General features: G+C 37.6%; 1 protein-coding gene across 1 annotated transcript in view; it reads left to right on the forward strand.

Moving 5' to 3' along the window:
* The window catches only part of NEO1 (neogenin 1), a gene marked incomplete at both ends in the record, with an annotated part of 194,557 nt that overhangs the window by 135,182 nt on the left and 35,630 nt on the right, over positions 1–23,745 (forward strand). Inside the window, 7 exons of the mRNA XM_080692886.1 lie at positions 3,045–3,199; positions 10,927–11,075; positions 11,448–11,586; positions 15,213–15,262; positions 16,648–16,795; positions 19,605–19,715; positions 20,222–20,416. Coding sequence (XP_080549012.1) covers positions 3,045–3,199; positions 10,927–11,075; positions 11,448–11,586; positions 15,213–15,262; positions 16,648–16,795; positions 19,605–19,715; positions 20,222–20,416 — 947 coding nt within the window. The remainder of the gene's footprint in view (positions 1–3,044; positions 3,200–10,926; positions 11,076–11,447; positions 11,587–15,212; positions 15,263–16,647; positions 16,796–19,604; positions 19,716–20,221; positions 20,417–23,745) is intronic.

Genomic DNA, 23,745 nt, shown 5'->3' on the forward strand with positions numbered 1-23,745 from the left:
GTAATTCAACCCACCAGATGGCACTGTATACCTTGGTCATGAGCTATAATATTTTTAGGGCCTTGAGTTGCCAAAAAATTCAAAAGGTCCTTCCTCTGTCTTTTGTCTGGAGATGGAACCCAGGGACATTCGACCTCCAAGTTACACCCCCTGCCCTATTTTTTTTTCTTTATTTTGAAAGGGCCTCACTAAGTAGCTGAGGCTGTCCACAAACAGCGATCCTCTGGTCTCAGCCTTCTGAATGCTGGGATTACAAGCGTGCACCACCACGCCCGGCCTTCCTCTGCCTTTTAGCTATGAAATTTTTACCTTTTTATGTATTTTACCTTTTATGTATTTTACCTTTTTATGTATTTCTTAAAGCCTTTAACTTAAAACAGCAGCACTTTTCTATTGACCATTAAATGAAGAATAGAGAGTAAGTTATATTTCTGATAGTGATAGCATGTTAGAGATAAATGAAGCTTTATAAATCTATTAGTCCATTCCAGGGGATGGCAAAGTCAGAGCTATTATTTTTATGTCATAGGAACTAAACATAGTTTTTGTATTTTTAAATGTTATTTTTAATGTTAATTTTTAAATGTTTTCAAAGTTTATATATATTCCATTTTCCTCTTGGCCTAATAAATATTTACAGTTAGGCTTTTTCAGAAAAAGTCTACAACCCATCTCATTCTTTGATTCAATACATAAAGAAAGCAGAGCCAAGAAAGACTTGACAGCTTCTCTATAGGCTCTCACAAACTGGTAGCATTGACACACTAGAATGGGATCTCCTCACTCTGGCCCAGCACTGTCTCGGTATCTGTTGACTTTTATCTATCACATTCTAACCTAAATCCCATTATAACCCCACACACATTTATGAGACTTGCCCTTTCTAACATTCCATGATCTTGTCCTGAAATCAAGGTTTCTTTCTGAATAGAAACTTGGTTCTGAGACTTCAGACCAGTGTACTATCAGAGCCTTCTCAGGTACTACGTTACATTTTAGGGAACTATACCTATGGCTGGTTTTCTTTTTATAGTGATGCTTCTATAAAAATTTGTTTCAGCTTTCAGTATCTTCTCTCATTTCTCTCATTTCTCCCCTTTCAAGCAGGAACAAACAACAGATAAACTTGATGTCATCACTCTGAGAGTTACACATCAGAAGGCAGATTTTTGTTCATGCATTCCATAGACATGTGTAAGGTTGCTTCTCCATTTAAGTATTCTGCCTAGTGCTTCTGTAGCATGTGAGCATGATTGAATAGTCTTGTACTTGAGTTTAAAGTAAGCGAGTAACCCCCTAAATTAACCTTTTTAGGAGAGAACTTGTTAAAATTTTAAATACATGGTGATCAAAAGAGTAATCTGTGCTCTCTCAAGGAGCTTTTAGTTTAGTGCACACCCACATATGCACATGTGTGGTGGGGGGTTAGTGGGGATTGAACTTAGAATTGTTCTACCTCTGAGCTACACCCTCAGCCATATTCTATTTTTTCTTTAAACAGAGTCTCACTAAGTTGCTTGAGGGCCTTGTTAATTTGCTGAGGCTGGGATTATAGGCATGTAATACTATACCGAGCCAAATACTTTCTTTGAAACAGCAATCATTTGTGATCAGACCAAGTGTCAGAACCCTCCAAGTATAAGAAACCAGTAGATATCCTCCTTCTAAACTCTGTGATATAGAGGTTTAGCCAAAGAGAACATAGTATTTATAGATAACTGAAATATTTCTGAACAGTGGTTTTTATTACCACATTACTGTTTTCTGGTGGGCCTGATTGTAGTGAAACAGCCTCTGTGGGTACTGGTTTTTCCTTTGGTTAGTTTTGTTGCAGTGCTAGAGATCAAACTGAGGGCCTAACACGTGTTAGGCAAGTACTCTACCACTGGGAGAGCTAGCTCTGAGCTACATCACCAGCCCTAGTAGTAGTAGTATTTTAATGAAACTAAAGTAGCTTAAAGAACTGTTGAAAACACTTAGGTTTCAAATGCAGATGTTCATATATAATCAAACTAGCATATGTTCACCTGTACCTAAAAAAATTTTAATCAGCAATTGCAGGACAAATTGGCAATATTCTGAAGTAAGAGTACTTTGGGGTTCTTTTTTTCCCCACTTGTTTTTCAAGATAAGTACAGCTCTTTTATGACATGAATGACAATTCTTAAAACCCAACCCTCTGAAACAAATTCTTCACAGTATTTGTTGAAAAAAAATTTTTTTTAACATAATCTGGTTTTCATTATAGTAAGTACAGTAGCCTGACATAATTGTGGACCCATGTTGGGTGATAGAGCCTGGAAGCTACCTTTCTATAAAGAACCAAAATAACTACTTTGGTTGTTTTCATCTCACAACACTAGACCCCTAAGTACATTTATGGTGTTAGTGATAAGATTTGCCAAGCCTTTCAGATCAGGTTGAAAATCATTTAAATGGGTATTAGTTTTAAGATTTAAATTATAAAAATCAGTGTCATAAATCACCTTTTCAATAGATGAAGTTATAATTCGATTTTTAATGTTTTTTTCCCAGTTTAAAAGTGATAACATGTAGCTCTCTTTCTCTTGGTGTCTCTTATTCAAAGTATGTGCAGTATTCTTTGATATTTTCCACAAAAATTAGATGATACCTACAATGATCTGTTGCCCATTTCCCTGAAAATCACTTCTTAAAACTGAATGATTTCTAAGGCCTGCCAAGTTGATGACTAGCTGCCCCACATGTAGTGGAACTTAGAGCCCTGTGCTGCCTCTGAAAGGAAGCTGTGATTGTGATCAGTGACAGCAGTAATGCTTACGCAGCGACATCAGTGACTTGGATGTGTATGACCTGCCATTTTGCCCATCATACTATTCTACATGCACTGGTATAACCCCTACACTTTCTCTTTCTTTTTCTTTTCCTTTTTCTTTTTCTTTTTTTTTTTTTAGTTAAATGGACTTAAGGTTTCAGATTTTGATATGAATTGAAAATTTAAAATGGACATTCTGAAAATATTCCTATTTAATACTATTTTATTTCAAATCCTTCTTTGTCTAAAGGGAACGTGTTGAGAATACCAGTCGCCCAGGAGAGATGCAGGTAACCATCCAAAACCTAATGCCAGCGACTGTGTACATCTTCAGAGTTATAGCGCAAAACAGGCATGGCTCTGGAGAGAGCTCAGCTCCCCTGAAAGTGGAAACTCAGCCTGAGGGTAAGTCTTCCTCTGTCAGCCAGCCCCACCCAGATCAAGACCTGTATGGAGAGCTACCTTATGTTTAGCTTTGCACACCTTCAGGAGTAGAAGATAACAGTTTCTCATCTTCATTATGAATCAGGGAAGATTCAAAAAAATTTGATCAAAAGTAGCAAATGATATAAGACAGTATAATTCTGCCAATACTTTCCTGCAAATTTATATGGTACGGATCCTTTAAGACTTAATTCAGATGCCTTCTAGAAGAATCTTCTTCTGACCCTTTTTATTCATCTTTATCCTCTCTAATCTCTATCTCTACAGTTCTGAGATTTTATCACTTTATTATTATGAACATATTTTGCTTATTCTGTGGTTATTTCCTTAAATGCATATGAAATCGGTATTTATTTTTGTTATCAACTGATTGCCCTATCTTTATATAAACCTCACACATTGGAATCTCTTGGGGCTTTTATTTTGGACCTGTGGTCTTTGGTGCTAAATCATATTACTTATAATAACATTTCCTAGATTTTTCTGTGACTGAGATAAGTGTCAGGTTGGTTTATATTGCAAATGGCTTGTATATCTTATGTTTTTGGTTATAACAGGCCTGATATTATATTGGTATTAAAGATACAAGGAAGAATATTTTCCTCTTAAAGAATGAGCAGTGAAGCCAGGTGTGGTGGCACACGCTTGTAATCCCAGCATTCAGGAGGCTGAGAAAGGAGGATCGTGGTTCACGGACAGCCTCAGCTACTTAGTGAGGCCCTTCATAACTTAGTGAGACCCTGTCTCAAAATAAAGAATAAAAAATAGGACAGGGGTTATTAGCTCAGAGGTTGAATGCCCTTGAGTTCCATCCCCAGACCCGCAGCAAAAAAAAAAAAAAAAGAATGAGCAGTGAGCTGGTCACGGTGGCATATGCCTATAATTCCAGTACTGGGAAGGTTGAGGGAGGGAGGATCACAGGTTAGAGGCCAGCCTCATTAACTTAGCTAGACTCTTAGCAACTTAGCAAGACCCTGTTTCAAAATAAAATAGGATTGGGGGTGTAGCTCAGAGGTAGATGCCCCTGAGTTCAGTCCTCAGTATCACACATGTGCACATGCACATGCACGCGCGTACACACACACACAGTGAAGTTAGGAGGCCATTAGCCAGGCATGCTGATACATGCCTATAATTCTATTATTTGGGAAACCGTTTTAGTCTGCATTCTCACTGTTGTGACCCAAAATACATGATGACCACGACTTAGAGGAAGAAAGTTATTTCAAGCAATGGGCTGCAAGGTCCTAAGACCACTGAATTATGTCACACACAATTTCTGTCTTTCCACAGTGTCACTAGGTTTATTGAACATTCAAAGATTATAGCATGAGGGAAATTACTAGTAAATTCTATTCACACTAGTAAATCTAACAGCTTAGGCTGAACAAGTATATAAAATAATATACAGATCCTAATACTTAGAGCACTTCAAAAACTTAACAAATTGCTAGTTACAAACAAGCAGGAGGAAGGGGATAATGAATGAAGACTGGGAATGGAACTACCATGATCCAGCTATACTAGTTCGCAGTATCTTTCCAAAAGAATTTAAGTGAGAGTACTTTAGAGATACATGCGCACCTGTGTTATAGCAGCAGAATTCATAATAGCCAAATCACGGAACCAGCCTAGGTGTTTGTCAGTAGGTGAATGGATGAAGAAAATGTGATATACGTACACAGTGGAATTTTAGTCAGCTATAAAGTGGAACAAAATTACTTCATTTGCAGGGAAATGGGTAGAACTAGACAGTATTTTGCTGAGTATGATCAGCCATTCTCAGTAAGTAAAGGGTCATATATTTTCTCTCATGGAGAAGCTAGAGAGAAAAATAGAAAACTTAAGGAATTTGAGTTAAATAAGGAAAGAGAGCAGTAGAGTAGTGGAAGGGGAGCCAGGGTGGTGGTGCACACTCTATAATCCCAGTACTCAGAAGGCTGATACAAAAGGATTGCAGGTTCGTGGCCAGCCTCAGCTACTTAGGCCCTCTGCAACTTAAACCCTATTTCAAAATTTAAAAATAAAGAATGAGATACAAGACCGGGTTGTAGCTCAGGTAGGATGCTCCTGGGTTTAACTCACAGTACCTGGTGGGAAAAGAGTTGGAAGAGGATTAGGGGAGAGGGAAAGCAGGGCTTGAGGAAGTGAACAGTTCAAATCATGTTACATTTATATATGCATGCACCACTACTAATCTCACTGATGTGGTCGGGGAGGAAAGAGGGGAGTGTGGTGGGAGAAGGAAATACAAGTGATGTGTGCATTATGAATATGTTGTTTTGAATTTTACTATGATACATAATTACGGTGCACCAGTAAAAATATTTTAAAACATTTCAAAGGGCTGGGGATATGGCTCGGAAGTAGATTGCCTCTGGATTCAATCCCTAGTACCAAAAAAATAAAGGAAATAAAATGATAGGCCATCGAACATTTCAGTGATAGAAGGTCCAGGAATTGATTAAAGGGAAGAATATGTTTTATTACAGATAAAGTATGTTGAATTTCACAGTTATCCATCCATGTTCATTACTCTGTTAGATTTTAAGCTCAATCACCCTTCAATTTATGAGAGATACTGGTATTCAGAACAAAGAAAAATTATAAAAGGTAAGTCAAGGCAAGGATCCTAGGAAACATTTGTCTTTAGTGCAAGCATTCTGGGAGAAAGAAGCTATATGACTCTAATTCCAGAAGTAGGATGAAACAGTACATGCAAATGAGTCATGATGAAAACTGAAAGACCACTGGATTTGATCCAGGGCAAGGTAGAATCCTGGGGCCTTGAACCTTCTGAAACAACATAAAAATTTTTGAATGTCTATATATTCACACTTCTCTTGGAAAGAATCTGTAGCCTTCATTATCATTTCAGACCTTATGAATCAAGTTGTTGAGAACGACTGGACTAGGAGTATCATCATCAAATATAGAGAAGAAAGAAAAGATGTAAGGAAGGGTGACTTTTTTGAGTGTGTACTGTATGCTAGTCACTGTTTTAGGCAGTCAAGAGGTAAAGACTTTTCTGTCCACAAAGTGCTTAGTCTGGTACCCGAGACAGACAAGTAAAAACACCATGTTGTGAGGTGTTGTCATCACAAGAAAAACAGGCAGCACAGTCTTTGCTCAAGGAGGTAAGAGAAAGTAATTAAGAGTATAGGTGGGAGGGATAATAGGTTCTGGTGATGGTATTTTTGGATTGGAGAAATACTATAATGTGTTTCTGCACAAGAGAAGCAGGGAATGAAGAGAGATTTGCATTTCATCTGGAGGTATTCAGCTTGTGTGAGGTAGGCATGAATGTTGGAGTCAGCCTTTGAAAAATGCCTTAGTTTGGTAGTTTGGTTTTCATTCTTTTGGATAGATACCCAGAAGTGGTATTGCCGGATCATATGGTAGGTTTGTTCTCATTCTTCTGAGGATCCTCCATACTGTTTTCCAAAGTGGTTGCACTAATCTATAATCCCACCAACAATGTATTGGAGTTCCCACTTCACATCCTTGCCAATAATTGTTGTTGTTTGTGTTTTGAATGATCACCATTCTAATTGGAAAAGTAGGTGAAATCTCAGGGTAGTTTTGATGTACATCTCTCTGATTGCTAATGATGTTGAGCATTTTTTCATACATTTATTGGCCATTTGAAATTCTTCTTTTGTGAAGTGTCTATTTAGTTCACTTACCCATGTTTTGATTGGGTTATTGTTTTCTTAGTGCTGAGTTTCTTGAGTTCTCTGTATATTCTACATATTAGTCCTCTACTGGAGGAATAGTTGGCAAAAATTTTCTGTCAGCTTTCTGTTGAGGTTCTTTATAGTTTCCTTTGCTTTACACAAGCTCTTCAGCTTAATGCAATCCCATGTATCGATCCGCCTTTTAGTTTCTTGTGCCTTTGGGGTCTTGTTGAGAAACTTTTACCTGTGCCTATGTGTTGCAGTGTTGGGCCTGTGCTGATTTCCGAGTCTTGGATCCATCTTGAATTGACTCTTGTGCAGGGTGAGAAAGTGGTGTTTATTTCTGTTTTTTTTTTGCATATGGTTAACCTGTTTTGCCGGTACCATTTGGTGAAGAGGCTACCTTTTTTCTAGTGTATGATTTTGGCACCTTTGTAAAAAATCAATTGGTTGTGTGTGGATTTGTTTCTGAGTCTTTTATTCTGGTTCATTGGTCTGTGTACCTGTTTTTGTGCTAGTACCATGCTTTTTTTAAAAAAAAAATTACTATGGCTTTGTAGTATAATTTGAAATCAGGTATTATCATTCCTTCTGCACGATTTTTGTTGCTGAGGACTACTTTGGCTGTTCTGGGTTTTTTGTTGTTCTAATTGAATTTAAGGACTGATTTTTCTATGTTTGTGAGGAATGACCTTGGTTAATGGGTATTGCATTGCATCTATAGATCACTTTGGAAGAATGTACATTTTAATTATATTTAGTCTGCCTATCCAAGAACATGAAAGATCTTTCCATCTTCCAAAGTCTTTGATTTGTTTTTTCAGTGTTTTATAGTTTTCTTTGTAAATGTCTTTTAACTTTTTGGTTAGACTTATTTCTAAGTATTTTATTTTTTGTGTGGGATATCATGAGTGGAAGTGTTTTCTGGATTTCTCTTTCAGTGGATTTATGGTTGGCATACAGGAAACCTTCTGATATTTTAAAATTGATTTTATATCCAGACACTCTTCTGATTTGTCGATCAGTTCTGTAAGCCTTTTGGTTGAGTTTGTTGAGTCTTCTAAGTATAATGTCATGTCACCTGCAAGTAGCAATAGTTTTAGTTCTTTTATTTTCCGATCTGTACTCCTATGACTTTCTTCTCTTGCCTTATTCACCATGCCACATAATAGTCAAATGGACTAATGTAGACACTAAAGAGAGAATCTTAAAGGCACATAAACAAGAAACTAAGTGTCATTCAGAGGCAAACCAATTAGAATCACTCCAGACTTCCCAAACCAAGTTATGAGAGCCAGAGGGCCTGGAGTAACATATTCCAAACTCTGAAAGAAAACAGCTTGCACCTTAAAATTTCCTACCCAGCAAAACTCTCTCTCATATTCAACAAGGAAATAAAAATCTTCCACAACAAACAGAAGCTGAAAGAATTTATATCTTCCAAACCAGCACTAGGGAAAATACTCAGAGATTAACTGCAAAGAAGAAATAAGTAATATACACCATAACCAGAGAAACAACCATTTTCATCAAGCAAACAACTAAGCAAAGAAGAACAAACCCTCAAACAGAAGTTAAAACTCAAAATGTTAGATATTAAAAATCATCTCTCAATAATTACACTGAACACAAATGGCCTCAACTCCCCAATAAAAAGACATTAGTTGGCAAAAAGGATTAAAAACCAGAATCCATCTATCTGCTGCCTGCAAGAAACACACCTTACAAGTAAATATAGTAACAAACTAAAAATGAAGGTCTGTAGCAAGGTAATTCATGTCAGTGGAACTCAACAAGCAGGAGTAGCAATTATGATATTAGACAAGTTAGACTTCAAGAACAAGCTTCTCAGAAGAGACAGGTCATTTTTTACTGGTAAAAGGAAAAATACAGCAAGAGGAAATAACAATAAACAACATTTATGCTCCAAACATTGGTGCAGCTACTTTCATAAAACAAACTTTGTGACATGAAGTCACACATTGATCCCAATACAATAATACTACGAGCCTTCAGCACCCATCTCACACTAATTTGTTTTACATTTGTTAGCCCCTGTCTTCCCCACTTTTATCTAATGGATATCTGTTATAGAAACAATAGTGCCAGAGAAATTTTTTCACATGCAAAATGTCTACCAAAGTGTAGACAAGGGCATTTACCCAGGATTTGTGTATAATCAGGACTAGTCTGCCAGTCAAAAATAAATAAATATGAAGGTCGATATGTGAGCCATTGCAGAAGTTAAGAGTCAGATAGATAGCCTTTCAGTCAACCAGCACATGGGTCAGTCATCTAGCAATCCAATATTCTAATCAAGCACATTCTGTGGAGGATATTGCAGTTATCTCCTTCTTGGTCACCTTGAACTAATGTTTTGGAATCAGAAAGTGCCCAGCTTCTGCCTTAACTCTTGTGTGTGTGTGTGTGTGTGTGTGTGTTTCTGGGGTTCCTGGAAGCCCTTCTACCTCCGGGCTACACTCCCAGACCTATATTTTTATATTTTTATTTGGAAACAGGGTCTCTTAAGCCAGCATGGCTGGCTTCAAACATGTGCTATCCTCCTGTCTCTGCCTCCCAAGTGTGGGGATTACAAGCGTGCGCCACCACACCTGGCTCTGCCTTCACTCTTAACTTTTCCATCATTTGGGGAAGGTTTATAATCTCAAAATTTCACCTATAATGAGAATGGTAATAATATCCATCTTATTTGAATTACTGTAAGGATTAAATGAGAAGAAAGCATGTAAAGAACTGAATTCTTGACTGATGATAAACTTTCAATAAATAGTAGCTATTTTTAAAATTAATATTCTTCCTTTATATAGTCTTTTTTTTTTTTTTTTTTGGTGGTACTGGAGTTCCTGGAAACCCTTCTACTTCTGGGCTACACTCCCATACCTATTTTTTTTTTTTTAATTTAGAAACAGGGTCTCCTAAGCCAGCGAGGCTGGCTTCAAATCTGAGTGATCCTCCTGTCTCCGCCTCCCAAGCACGGAGATTAAAAGTGTGCGCCACCACGCCCAGCAGTCTTGTTTTTTTAAACTGTTACTCTTCTCTGTGTCCTTCCTAAACACAGGTCTCATCATGTTATGCTCCTGCTCTTAATAGTTCAGTAATTACCTAATAGCCCAAAGAAAATCTACACTCCATAATAGGGCATTAGAGATTCTTCACTCATTTTCAGTATTACTTCTCCCACATCCATCTTGTGTTTCAACCAACTAAGCCACATTTAACATCACCTTTCCATCCTCCTGGTGGACCCCACGCCCTTGGAAAGTGTCTAAGGAAACTGTTCCACAAAGTCTTTACCAGTCCTTCCCTTCCGTATCCAACCCATCCCAGAGCAGAGTCTGTTTTCATTACAACCATGACCAAAATTAGTTAACATGACATTATTTGTAACTATTTATATGCTTGACTTATATATTAGACTGGAAGCCTCTGTGAACAGGATTCTTTTTCACTGGATTCCCCAGGGCCATCCACAGAGTCTGGTAGAGTAAGAATTTCTTCTTAGGGTGATTGCTTTTGTATGCTACCTAGTCTCATTGCAAAACTAAGATTTTTTTTTTCTTTTTGCGGTACTAGGGATGGAACCCACGGGCATTCTACCTCTGAGCTACACCTTTAGCCCTATTTTTTTTTATTCTTTATTTTGAAACAGGGTCTCTCTGAATTGCAAAGGGCCTCACTAAGTAGTTGAGGCTGGCCGCAAAACGGGATCCTCCAGTCTCAGCCTCCCAAGTGCTGGGATTACAAGCATGTGCCACCATCCCTGGTTTCAAAACTAGGGTTTTGTAGGTCACAAAATTTTTTTTTTACTTTTGCATATTTTGAATAAATTGTTTATACTTCACAGATATTATGCTAAAATCACTTCAATCAAATGAATTATTAGTTTTTACCCTTTTGAAAACATGATAGCCTGACAGTTTGCTGAGAATGGTTATTAAGGAATTTAGTAAATTCTGTTTGTACCTTGCTCTCTTGAAATTTTCTTTTCAGTCCAGCTCCCTGGCCCAGCACCTAACATCCGTGCTTATGCGACGTCACCTACTTCCATTGTTGTCACGTGGGAAACGCCATTGTCTGGCAATGGAGAAATTCAGAATTACAAATTGTACTACATGGAAAAAGGGACTGATAAAGAACAGGTATGAAATGATGCCATTTTTAAAAACTATTGGTTGAAATAGTAAAGTTGAAATGAATTCTGCAAACTCAGTAGTTGTCTAGAAATCAAAAGAGGAAAAAGATGTATAGGAAATGAAAAGTTGACAGAGCCTTTGTACCAAGATTTTTTCCATAATTTTTACCAGCAAGGATCACTCAACAGCAAGTAAATTGACAGTATTTATGATTTATATGCGTTGACCATTAAATAACACTGTAAAGGTAATAAAATTATATTGTATATAACATACAGTACAAAAATTATATTGTATATAAAATATGAGAATTTGTATATTTTGTAGCATTTCTTTGATGTGAGTAAGGTGTACATATAGTCTTTTGTTTTATTGAAGGATGTTGATGTTTCAAGTCATTCCTACACTCTTAATGGGTTGAAAAAATATACAGAGTATAGTTTCCGGGTGGTGGCCTACAATAAACATGGTCCTGGAGTCTCCACACAGGATGTTGCTGTTCGAACATTGTCGGATGGTGAGTCTTCTTTTTACAAAATACCATGCTTGGTACCCCTGGTGGTATAATAACAACATCATGGGCTTTGATGTGAAGAGTTCAAATCCCAGTTATACTTCCTTACTGGTAGTTTGACTTGGTCAAGTCGCTTAACTTTTCTGAACATATTTCCTTACAGGTGAAATGTAGGTAACACCACCCTCATTGGTTGTTATACAGATTTGATGGGAAAGCATAGAATGTACAGTATCTGATACAGAATAGGCTGTCAGTGTTTATATTTTTAGAGGCTTCTGTGTAAGTAAATAGTATTGCTTGTTCTTAATACACCATTTCAAGGCTGAAGGAAGGCTAGTCTTACTCTACTTAGCAATTTTATTTACTTGAAAATGTTTTTAATCCCTCAGTATTTTATGACAGTTTCATTTCTCACCTGTGACTGAATTCTAGACTAAGGTATGTACACATACCCATGACCTACAACAGTATTTTCCAAACTACAGCATGTCAATGAGAGTAAGTAGGTCAAGACCAGTATTTAAGATACATATTGTTACAATAGAAGAGTAAATATCCAATTTCATTGCATTTAGAGTATCTGTTATTTCATGACACTCACCTAAGTTCACTGTTTTATAAAAATGTTTTTATATATAGTTCACCCTATACACACATGCTTTAGAAGCAATTCTTCAACTCCCTTAAACAAATGATTAAATTTTAACATCACCAATAAAGTAATATACTGACATCAAGTACCTCTGATGGGATGTACGGAGAAAGACACAGCCTCACTTCTGTTGTATCCCTGCCCAAAATATTTAACCTGAACCTGAACAACCAGACATATCCAAATCAAAAGAAGTTTGGGCGGGGGGGGGGCGGGGGGGACTTAGTTTTAAAAGCTGACCTAGTTTCCTAAAATATATTAGTTTATGAAAGAAAAAAAGGGGGGGCTGAGCATGGTGCCACATGATTGTACTCCCAGCATTCGTAAGGCTGAGACTGGAAGATCAGAGTTCGAGGACAGCCTCAGCTATTAGCAAGGCCCTTTGCAACTCAATGAAACCATTTCAAAAATAAAAAGACTTAAAAAACGTAGGGCTGGGGGTGTAGCTCAGAAGTACAATGCCTCTGGGTTCCATCCCAAGTACCACACACACAAAAAAGAAGCATTCTAGAATCTAGATATATTAAATAAGTCTGATCTTTGACTTGGTCCTGGACCTGGAGATAAAAGCAGATGAGCACTGTTGTCATGGTTACCTCATGTTAGATATGTATAGTATTGGGCAGTATTAGATTTGTTATCAGGTAAATAGGTAAGATTTTCATGTCAGGATTCATTTTCCAAGTATAATCGTTGTAGCTTTGTTGGACCCTGTTCTTGTTCTGACTGCATCCATCTCTTAGATGGCTCACAAACAATGTGTGGATAGATAAATCTGTATATATTTATAGTAAGGGTAAAGCAGATGTTTTAGAATATTAATAATTGACAAAACTAAGAAAAGAATGTATAGTCTTTGTTGTAATTTTTATATCAAAATATATTTATTCTGGACCTCTTTTATATCTGATTCACATTACATTTGTTAATACAATGCAAAGGGAATCTGCAACAACAAATATGCCTAGAAAGTATAAAAGGGTCATTGCGTGTGGAACCAAAATACATTTTAAGTGTAATTAACATTGTCCAGGACAGCATAGAACATCTATGTCAGTCTTCCTTACACAGTAATCATGAAAACCAAACAAGTACAAAAAACTGTCATGGGCTGGTTTACACTTTTACTGTTATACCCTTCTTAAGGAGTCACTCTTTTCTGTGGGCTTGGCATTTTCATGATAAAAAATTGAGAAAATGAAATATGAACTGTAGTTTACTAGCCAGCTGCCTAAGCCAATTGGTCAAGATTTTTAGGAAAATCTTAGTCAGTGATGAACACCTGTAATCCCAGTACTTGAGAGGATTAGACAGAAGGATTGTTGGTTTGAAGCCAGCCTCAGCAATTTAGGCCCTCTGCAACTTAGACCCTGTTCCAAAATAAAAAGTAAAATTGGGCTGGAGTATAGTCCAGAGGTAGAATGCCACTGGGTTCAATCTCCATTACACCTCCTCCATTCATCTATAGATGAGCCAAGTTGTAACTGTATTAAGTGAGTTGGCATGTTGACCACAGTATCTTTGTGAACTGAATGTAATTGATGAACTCAGCATGGTGGTTTAGGGCAACACTTGGGAATAAGGCAAACCTTAGCTCTTATGCTCTTTGCAACAAATGGCTTTGGGCAAGTTAACTTCCCTCAACTGCATCAATAGTTTTCTCATCTATAAAGTGAAAATAATAGAAAACCCTTTGTAAAACTGTTGTAAGGATCATGCCTGCTACATAGGGAGCATACAACAAATCTTAGTTAAGAGGATGACAGTGAAAGAAATGACAGCTATTACAGAGCTTGGGTGCCTCTAGCTAAGTCAGTTCTTAACATGGAGATGATGGCTGATTCCTATTTCAGACCCTGTTCCCCTGAATCTTTGGACACTCGACACAAGTGACTGAGGGCTGAAACACATGTTATAATGAGCAAGGCATATTCTCTGGCTTCCAGAAGCTTTGTTAGCACAGTGGCCACTTAGATACGTGGTCACCAAATATTAGAGAAAGGAAGAGAAAAATTAACTAATTTGGTCTACTTAAGTTTCTTGCTGTTTTCATAAAGGAGGGAGATACTGAGGGATATGTGGGCCGTAAACACAGAGATCCCCCATGTGTTCTAATATGCCAAGGACTGAAGTTATATACTTGTTTGTTTAACCAACAGTTCCAAATTTCTCACATCTAAGTGAGTGTTCCCTGATACATAGCTGCCTCAGAAAGCCAGAATGCTCACTCTATTCAAGTTCTCATTGCTTAAATATCTTTCTCTTCTTGAGAATTCAAAACCAGTTTAGGAATCATGCAAGGAAGCCAAGCTCACTGATTTGTGTACATCTCGTTTTGATCCATATTGTTATCACCCAGTTCAGTCTTTTGCCGCATTCATTAGACATGGTTCCAGAAAATGTGTGGCTCCTTCCCAAGACATATATTCAGAGAAATATGTTTAAGGTACAGACTGTATCTAAAGTCTAGAAAAGTTTAGAGTCTAGGAGATCTCGAAGCCACCGTATGTCCTTGAAATTAGTATTTGACTTTCAGAGGTACAGCCTAACTTGATATGGCACATGCTCTGGGAAGTACCTTTTTAAAAATGAATTAGCCAGACAGAGTGGCACACGCCTATAGTCCCAGTGCTTGGGAGGCTGAGAGAGGAGGATCACATGTTTGAGACCAGCATTAGCAACTTAGACCCTCAGCAACTTAGCAAGACCCTATTTAAAAATAAAAAATAAATAGGGCTGGGGATATAACTCAGAGATAGAGCACCCTTAGTTTCAACAAAAGAAACAAACATGGCCACACTTCACCCATCTAGTGATATCAACATGAGAACATGAGCAGCTAGGTTGAGACTTTCAAGTCACATACTGAATGTTTGAGATGTGTATTTGCATAAAGACTGACCAAGAACAATCTACATGATGTGTGATTAAAATTTGTTTTGTTTTTGTTTTTGGTTTGTTTTTGCCTGTCTAGTTCCCAGTGCTGCTCCTCAGAATTTGTCCTTAGAAGTGAGAAATTCAAAGGTAAAACTTTGTTTTGCTGCTGTTCACTTCAGAACAGTGAATGCCAATGTTGTAATAATCAATTTGCTTTTAAAATACTAACCTACTAGCCTGGCATGGTGGCTCATGCTTGTAATCCCAGTGCTTGGGATACTGAGACAGGAAGGATCGCACAGGTTTGAGGCCATCCTCAGCTACTTAGTGAGGCTCTCAGCAACTTAGTGAGACCCTGTTTCCAAATAAAGTATAAAAATAGGTCTGGGAATATAGCCCAGAGGTTGAAAAGCCCCTGGGCTCCACCCCCAGTACCACAAAAATAAATAAATACATACATACTAAATTAGAATGTAACTTAACATTCATAATCAAGCAGAGAAATTAACCAACATACATATTACATTTGACAATTAAGATGGGCTTAGAAACCAACTTGTTTACAGTTTACCTTTACTTCTTTTCTCTAATGCCAAAACTTCTTTAGCCTTCCTACAACTATATTGTTATTTTAATTTGACATTTTAGATCCTAACTTACCCGAAATCTTGGTGATGTGGCAGAAAGAAATTGTTTATGACAATATAATCTCTTAGTCCCAAAATAAGCCCAGTATGGACCAAAGATGGACACTGTAGATTTAGTTGTGTTTGCTTACACCAACTTTCCTGGTCAAGTTCATTGCACATGGAGTCAAGTGTGCCTCCGAGAGGCCAGAGCCCCTTGAGCTCAGCAGATAAGTGAAATAGTCCTTTCAGAAAGTACTATAGGTCTCCTTCTTTAAGAAACAACTAGTCAGGCATGGTGACACACGCTTGTAATCCCAGCATTTGGGAAGTTGAGACAGGAGGATCACGGTTTGCAGACAGCCTCAGCTATGTAGTGAAGCCCTTTGCAAATCAGTGAGACCCTGCTTCAAAATAAAGATTTTTAAAAAATAGGGCTGGATGTGTAGCTCAGTGGTAGAATGCCCTCTGACCTTACACTTCCCCACTGAAAACTTCTGGAACTTCTGACCAATGCCTTCATTCTCACAAATTACCCAGGAGGCTTAGGGTTCAGAGTTTACTGCTTGAAAAAGCAGTCTCTCATCTGACTATTGAGAGTTTTTAAATCGAAAAGTATTTTTGATCTGGACATGGTGGTACACGTTTGTAATCTCAGTACTTGGGAGGCTGAGACAAAAAGATCGCCTCCTTAGTGACTTAGGCCCTCCATGACTTAGTGAGACTGTTTCAAAACGAAAATAAGAAATTAAATTGGGCTGGGGTTATAGTTCAGAGGTAGAATGCTCCTTGATTTAATACCCAGCAGCAAAAAAATAAAATATTTTTTGAGGGGCTAATAATACAACAATTAGGACAAACCTCTCAGCATGTTCAGCCTTTTCATTATAATCTTTTCTCTCCCAGAGTATTGTGATTCACTGGCAGCCGCCTTCTCCAGCCACACAGAATGGGCAGATTACTGGCTACAAGATTCGATACCGAAAGGCCTCCCGCAAGAGTGATGTCACTGAGACCTTGGTGACTGGGACACAGCTGTCTCAGCTGATTGAAGGTAAGTTACTTTGCATGTACGCAGGAGCCAGGAGGTGATGCCTTTCTCAGATATTGACTTATGCTAGTCTAAGGACTGCTCTCAGCTCTTAATTTCTATAAAAAAAAAAAAATGGTTCCCAAAAATTATTTTTTCTTGATACAGGTTAGTGGAAAGCACTCATAGATTTCACCATCTCTGGTGAAATTATATTTGATTCTTATTTCCTTCCTGTATTCCTCACATTTTCTTTTGAAAGTTTATAATTTGTTTTTTATGTAATCTAAAAAAAGTTACATAACAAATAAATTACCCCACTCAATCTAGTTGGTAACAAGTCTGTCAAATGATATTTATAATAGTGACACTACTCATATATTTGTGGCCTGTAAGAATATTTATGAATAGCTGTGGCAGTATAATGATCATACTTGCTACTATGGACATTATAAAGTTTTAGAAAATTCTGTCAGGGATAGTTCCTTTTATATAGTTTTCCCTTTATGTGTAGCAGAAAAGTATCATACTGGTAAACATCAGTCCAAATACTGAGGTTCATCCTGTAGACCACAGAGAACTTACTTTGTTCACTAAAATGGGTAGAAGGAGTTAGCTAAGCAAAGGTAAGTTTCCCTTGCAGAGGAATCTTGGGAGAGAAGGCAGCACATTCTGTCTGAGTCACGAGTAACTAGAGGAGGACAGAGTGTAGAAAAGGGCAGGATGTGGACTGCTCAGACCATCATCAAGTCTGCAGCCATATAAACATCTCTAGAAATCTCTATAGAATAAAGAGCTATTTTCTCTAAGGATGGTTCTGAGATCCACAGGATGAAAAGCATTTAATTTGCATATACTGGCACTGCATATATAATGGGATTAAAAAAATGATCCTTACTCTCTTGAAACATTAACTTAAAGCTTATTAAGAATCAGGGAACAGTATAGATTACCAAGATCCTGTACTGAACAATAAATTACATGATTACAGCAGGGCTTGGTGGCGCATGCTTGTAATCCCAGTACTTGGAAGGCTGAGACAGGAGGATCATGCAGGTTCAAAGCCAGCTTCAGCAGCTTAGTTGAGGCTATCAGTAACTCAATGAGGCCCTGTTCCCAAATAAAACACGTCTAGGAGTGTAGCCTGGAGGTAGAAAGTCCCTGGGTTCTATCCCATGTACCACCCCCCCCCAAAAAAAATATAGATTACATTTTAGCCAGAAGTAATTATTATGATAGCAGTTAACACATTTGCCATTATCTTTATAATATATATTATTTACCTTAGTTTGGGCTTATAAATCCTGTCAGTTACTTAAAAGCAGAGGAACTCTTAGCCTCATTACACACGTCTCTCTGTTGCATGTTCTCTCTCATATATCCTAACTCTTCCCAAAGGTCAAGGAATGATTCTTTCTAGATCTTCATCGAGCCATGTTTGCTAGTAGTTCAGGCTGTCTTGTGTTAACAGTTAAAATCTCATGGACAGCCCACTCTAGCACTTTCTGGCTCATTGTGTGTGGAGACAAGATACGGAGGTAACCTACTTGGGCCCAGCCATTTCACACCTCTTTCTGTCCTTGCTTTCTTGTAGGCAAACATTCAGGATGTGTCTGTAGAGAACAAAACCTTCTATATCTCCTTCCACACTGTATGCCAGAATTCATTAACTTAGCTAGGGTATATCTTGCCTCATAGTCAAGTTATATATATGCTCAGTGTCTCTGTCACTCATTGGATTTTCTGTACTGTGTTACTCTCCAAAAATCCTGGTATTTGAATATGAAGCAGAAGGATAATTATCATAACCTTATAAGCCCTACCACCTTAAATTTAATTTATGCTTAATTTATACTTAAAATACCATGTATTTCTAGAACTTTTTTTTGTGTGTGTGTGTGGTATTGGGGGTGGAACCCAGGAGCTTTTCTACTCTGGGCTATACTCCCAGACCTATTTTTTATACTTTACTTGGAAACAGAGTCTCACTAAGTTGCTGAGAGCCTCACTAAGTAGCTGAGGCTGGCTTCGAACCTGTGTGATCCTCCTGTCTAGCCTCCCAAGTGCTAGGATTACAAGCATGTGCCACCATGCCTGGCTAAATACCATATATTTAAGTCCTCTAAAAATGTATGCATGGATGTATGATTAATTGATCCAGTTATTAATTGTTGTCCTGCTTTGCAGAGTAGACTTTTATATATGGCTCATTGTTGCCTTTAGTACATTGGTAAATCATATACTTTATTAGCCTGTAGTAAATAAAAAAATGATAATAGATTTGGAGCTTTTTCTTCTTTTATCTACTATAAATACATATGCACAATTGGTTGTTGAGAAATAGATTTCTAGGCCATATTTGATGTCTAAAATTTTTCTGCTGTGGTTATGGGATGATTCCCAGAACAGAGGTAACCTGATAGGAATTACGTCTTTACATTTTTTTTCTGGGTTTTGGTGTCTTCTGAAAACAGCTGACTTTGTTCCTTCATAATAATTCTTACATTATATTTAGCCCTAGCTTTCTTTGTAAGAAGATTGAAGGGATTACATTAAATGATCCCTAAAGTGCCTTTAAACTCTTACACAAAAATTTGTACTCTGGGAACTTTATCATTTCATTTTTCTCTTATTTTTCTCTTGGATTGTGCTTCATTCAGCCTTTGCTATTGACATGGGAGGAGCTACTGTATTTGTTTTGTTTGTTCTATATTAAAATTTATCAAGCTATGAAGTAAGTTTGTGTGTGAGATATTTGCTTTGACGAGAGATTATTAATCTTTTGTTTTTCAAAGCCCTTATTCAGCTTGTCTCTTTGTCACTTGGGTTTCAGGTCTTGATCGAGGAACTGAATATAATTTCCGAGTGGCTGCTCTAACCATCAATGGTACAGGACCGGCAACTGACTGGCTGTCTACTGAAACCTTTGAAAGTGACTTAGATGGTAAGAACAAACCATTGGCACACCTAGCATATGCTAGGTATTAACTTGAGTTGGTAAGTCTAACTAGAAAGCCACAGACTTTTGACTTTAATTTGTGAACTCTAGTGAAGTATACTGTCATTCCTATAAATCAACAAGGCCCCCGAGGTGGATTTTTTTGCAGTAACTTATAGAGAACTATCCCTTCAAGCAGAAGAGAACACATGAAAATGTACATTTGCTTTAAGTCAGGTCTTCTACTAAGGCCATTAAGTAGTAGATGGATAATCTAAAATTTAAGGCTGAACCACATCAGTTGTGCCTTTTTTGTATGTGTGAGGTGAGTAGTACTAGGGATGGCACCCAGGGACTTTTTACGTCCAGGTTCTTCACTACCAGACTTACTTTATATTTTATTTGGAAATAAGGTCTTACTAAGCTGCTGAGAGCCTCACTAAGTAGCTGAGGCTGATAAAGTATTATAAAGGAAAGTGCATTTCATCTTGTTCTCCTACTTTCCTTTCTAGAAACTCGTGTTCCTGAAGTGCCTAGCTCTCTTCACGTCCGCCCACTTGTCACTAGCATAGTGGTAAGCTGGACTCCTCCGGAGAATCAGAACATTGTGGTCAGAGGTTATGCCATTGGGTATGGCATTGGCAGCCCGCATGCCCAGACCATCAAAGTGGACTATAAACAGCGCTATTATACCATCGAAAATCTAGGTACGTTTGCTAAGTAAAGGAAACAGCTGTACAATATGATGGCTTTCTGTTTGACTTTTTATTGTGATCATTTTATTTTTGTAGAAAATTTGCAAAAATAGTACTAAGAATTCCTATATGCTCTTCACCCAAAATCCCCAAAGGTTAATGTGTAACTGCACTTATATGTACATACTTTATCTCCCAAACAATTTGAAAGTAAGTTGCAGGCATAACTCTCCTAATAGTATTTTAATGTACAACTCCTAAAAAGGGCATTGTTCTAGCGTAGCCAGTTATCAAAATCAGAAAACTAATACTAAGACAATATCCAAGGCTTTATTCATATTTGGCACTTTTCTCACTAATGTCCTTTATGACAAAACTTTGTTCCTGGTCCAGGATCACATGCTTCATTTACTTATGTCTCAATTTCTTTGTTATGGAATAGTTTCTCAGGTTTTTGTTTGTTTGTTTGTTTTTACTTTGATGACTGATATTTTTAAAAGTATAGGGCATTTATATTTTGTAAAATACCCCATAGCTTAAATTTGTATAACATTTCTCCATTACATTCAGGTTATACATTTTGAAAGGAATGATATAGAAGTGTTGGGTTTTTATCACTGCTTTTGAAAAATTTGAGTTCCTGCTTAATTTCTTACTGAAAAGGTGGAGGTCACTCATTTTTCAGGCAACAATAAAAAATATTTTTAAAAATGTTACAAAGCAATGATTTCAATAAAAATGTCACCAGAGTAGAGTCTTAAGTAAAAGACAAGTGTTTCAAAGAAAGATTTATAATGATAATCCAATTTGGAAAATTATACCTATCTAAACAAGTATTTATAATAAAATATTAATATTTTGATTTTTTGCTTTTAAAATTACCCTTAAGGTATAAGTAGCATATGATAAAATAGGTACCCATTTCAGTGCACATTAAGTTTTAACAAATTTATATACCTGTGTAATTACCAGTCCAAGTTACTGTGTTTTTGTAGTCCATTCCTCTAGGCTGGTTCCACGTAACCACTGCTCTTACTTGGTAACTCTTAACAAATTTTGCCTATTTTGTAATTTCACAAAAATGTAATAACACAGTGTGCAGTCTCCTGGGCTCAGCATGTTTCTGAGACTCCTTTCTGTTGTGTGTACTGATAGCCAGTTCCTTTTAATTACTTAATAGTGTTCCAGTGCATTAATGAAGCAAAATTTACTGTTTACCAATTGATGGGAATTTGAACTATTTCTCCTTTTGAAGTATTATAAATAAAACTAACTGTGAACATTTTCATTCAAGTCTTTATTTAGACATGTGGTATTATATCTTGTGGTTTAAACATCTATGAACGAGATTGTTTGTTGTATGGTTAACTTTATAAGATACCTTCATTGTGCCAGGCACACGCTTGTAATTGTAATCCCAGCATTCGGGAGGCTGAGACTGGGGGATCGCAGTTTGTGGACAGCCTCAGCGACTTAGTGAGGCCCTCTGCAACTTAGTGAGACCCTGTTTCAAAATAAAGAATAAAAAATAGGAAAGGGGATGTAGCTCGGAGTTCAAATGCTCCTGGGTTCAATCACCAGACCCGCAAAAAAAGAAAAAGAAACTTTCATTGTTGTATTGTCCACTCATAAATCTTTGACATAGTGTCTGTCCAAATATTTTGTCTACTTTTTCATTGAGTTTTCTTATTATTAAGTTGCAAGTGTTTTCATACATTGTAGACTTAAGTCTTTATCAGGGAAGAAGTCACCTGGACTTGAAAGATTGAGCCAGGGCAGTGTTAGGAACAGATGAGAAAAAGCACTGCATGTGCTGTTGAGATTAAGCCAACAGACCTGAGTAAGAAGAGTGTTTATGAAGAAGTAGCAAGAACAGAGTTCACTGGCGTCAAGTAAAATGAGCTTGAACTATATGTATCAGATATAAAATGCATATAATGTTGTGCAAAAGAAGAAAACTAGGGAGGATCATGATTCGCGGACAGCCTCAGCTACTTAGTGAGGCCCTCCATAACTTAGACCCTATTTCAAAATAAAGAATAAAAAAATAGGGCAGGGGTATAGCTTATAGCTCAGAGGCCCAGACCAAGAAGAAGAAGGAGAAGAAGAAGGAGAAGAAGACGACAACTAAGACTGAAGAAATTCATTTAGGAATTCATTTATTCATCACATTAGAACTTTTCCCTGAGTTTTACATATAAACATGTATATCTGCACCTGGATTCTCTCTAGTTTCTCTCTGAATTCCTGTGTTCTCTATAAAATTTAAGTCAGTATCATTTCCCCCAACCCTTTGATCAATCAACAGATAAATAATGAGCACTCGGAAATATAGTGAAGAATCAGACAGACGTGGTCAGAATGATTAAAAGTAATATAACTGAAGCAAACATGGTGGCATGCACTTGTAATCCTAGTGCTTGGGAGGCTGAGACTGGAGGATTGCAGGTTCAAGGACAGCCTCTGGAATTTAGTGAGGCTCTCAGCAACTCAGTGAGACCCTGTTTCCAAATAAGAAAGAAAATTTGGTCTGGGAGCTGGGTGTCGTGGTGCACACTTGTAATCCCAGCATTCGGGAGGCTGAGACCAGAGGATGGCAGTTCGTGGAGAGCCTCAGCTACTTAGGCCCTCCCCACTTAATGAGACCCTGTTTCAAAATAAAGAATAAAAAAATAGGGTGGGGATGTAGCTCAAAGGTTGAATGCCCCCTGGGTTCCAGACCCACACACACAAAAATTTTTTTTTCTTTTTCTTTTTTTGTTTTTTTTGTTTGTTTGTTTGTTTGTTTGTTTGTTTAGGGATATGTAGCTGGGAGGTAAAATGCCTCTGGGTTCAATTTCCCAGTACCACAAAAAATAATAATTTAACTGTAAAATAATTGAAAGTGTTCACAGTGTCAAGGGTGGGCTCTGTAACTAGCAAGCCTAATCAGTGTGGGATGAGCCCTGTCAGATGGGTAGCCTTACTTAGATACAAAGGAGGGGTGGGATGTGTCCCCAGCCAGCATAGGGAACAGTAGTGGAAGAACAGCTTGCTCAGTGAACAGAGAGGTGGCCGTGAAAGATGGAGCACAGAGAACAAGGGAAGACTGGTTAGAGAAAGAGTTAACCAGACTTGACAGTGTGCCTCAAAGAGTGAGAGAGGGGGAGGTCTTAGGACTTCCGGGTTTCTAACTCAAGCAGCAAAGATTGATGGTAGCGCCATTTACTGAAGTAGGGAACACTGGAGCAGGTCCGAAGTAGAGGGAAGAAAGAAGAGAGAAAGATTTTGAGATATACAAGAGGAGATGCCAAACTTCCAGTTGCAGATACAGGTCTTATCCTTAGGAAAGGTTTGGATTA

Source organism: Muscardinus avellanarius (assembly GCF_963383645.1).
Source record: "Muscardinus avellanarius genome assembly, chromosome: 3".
In the NCBI taxonomy this organism is placed as follows: domain Eukaryota; kingdom Metazoa; phylum Chordata; class Mammalia; order Rodentia; family Gliridae; genus Muscardinus; species Muscardinus avellanarius.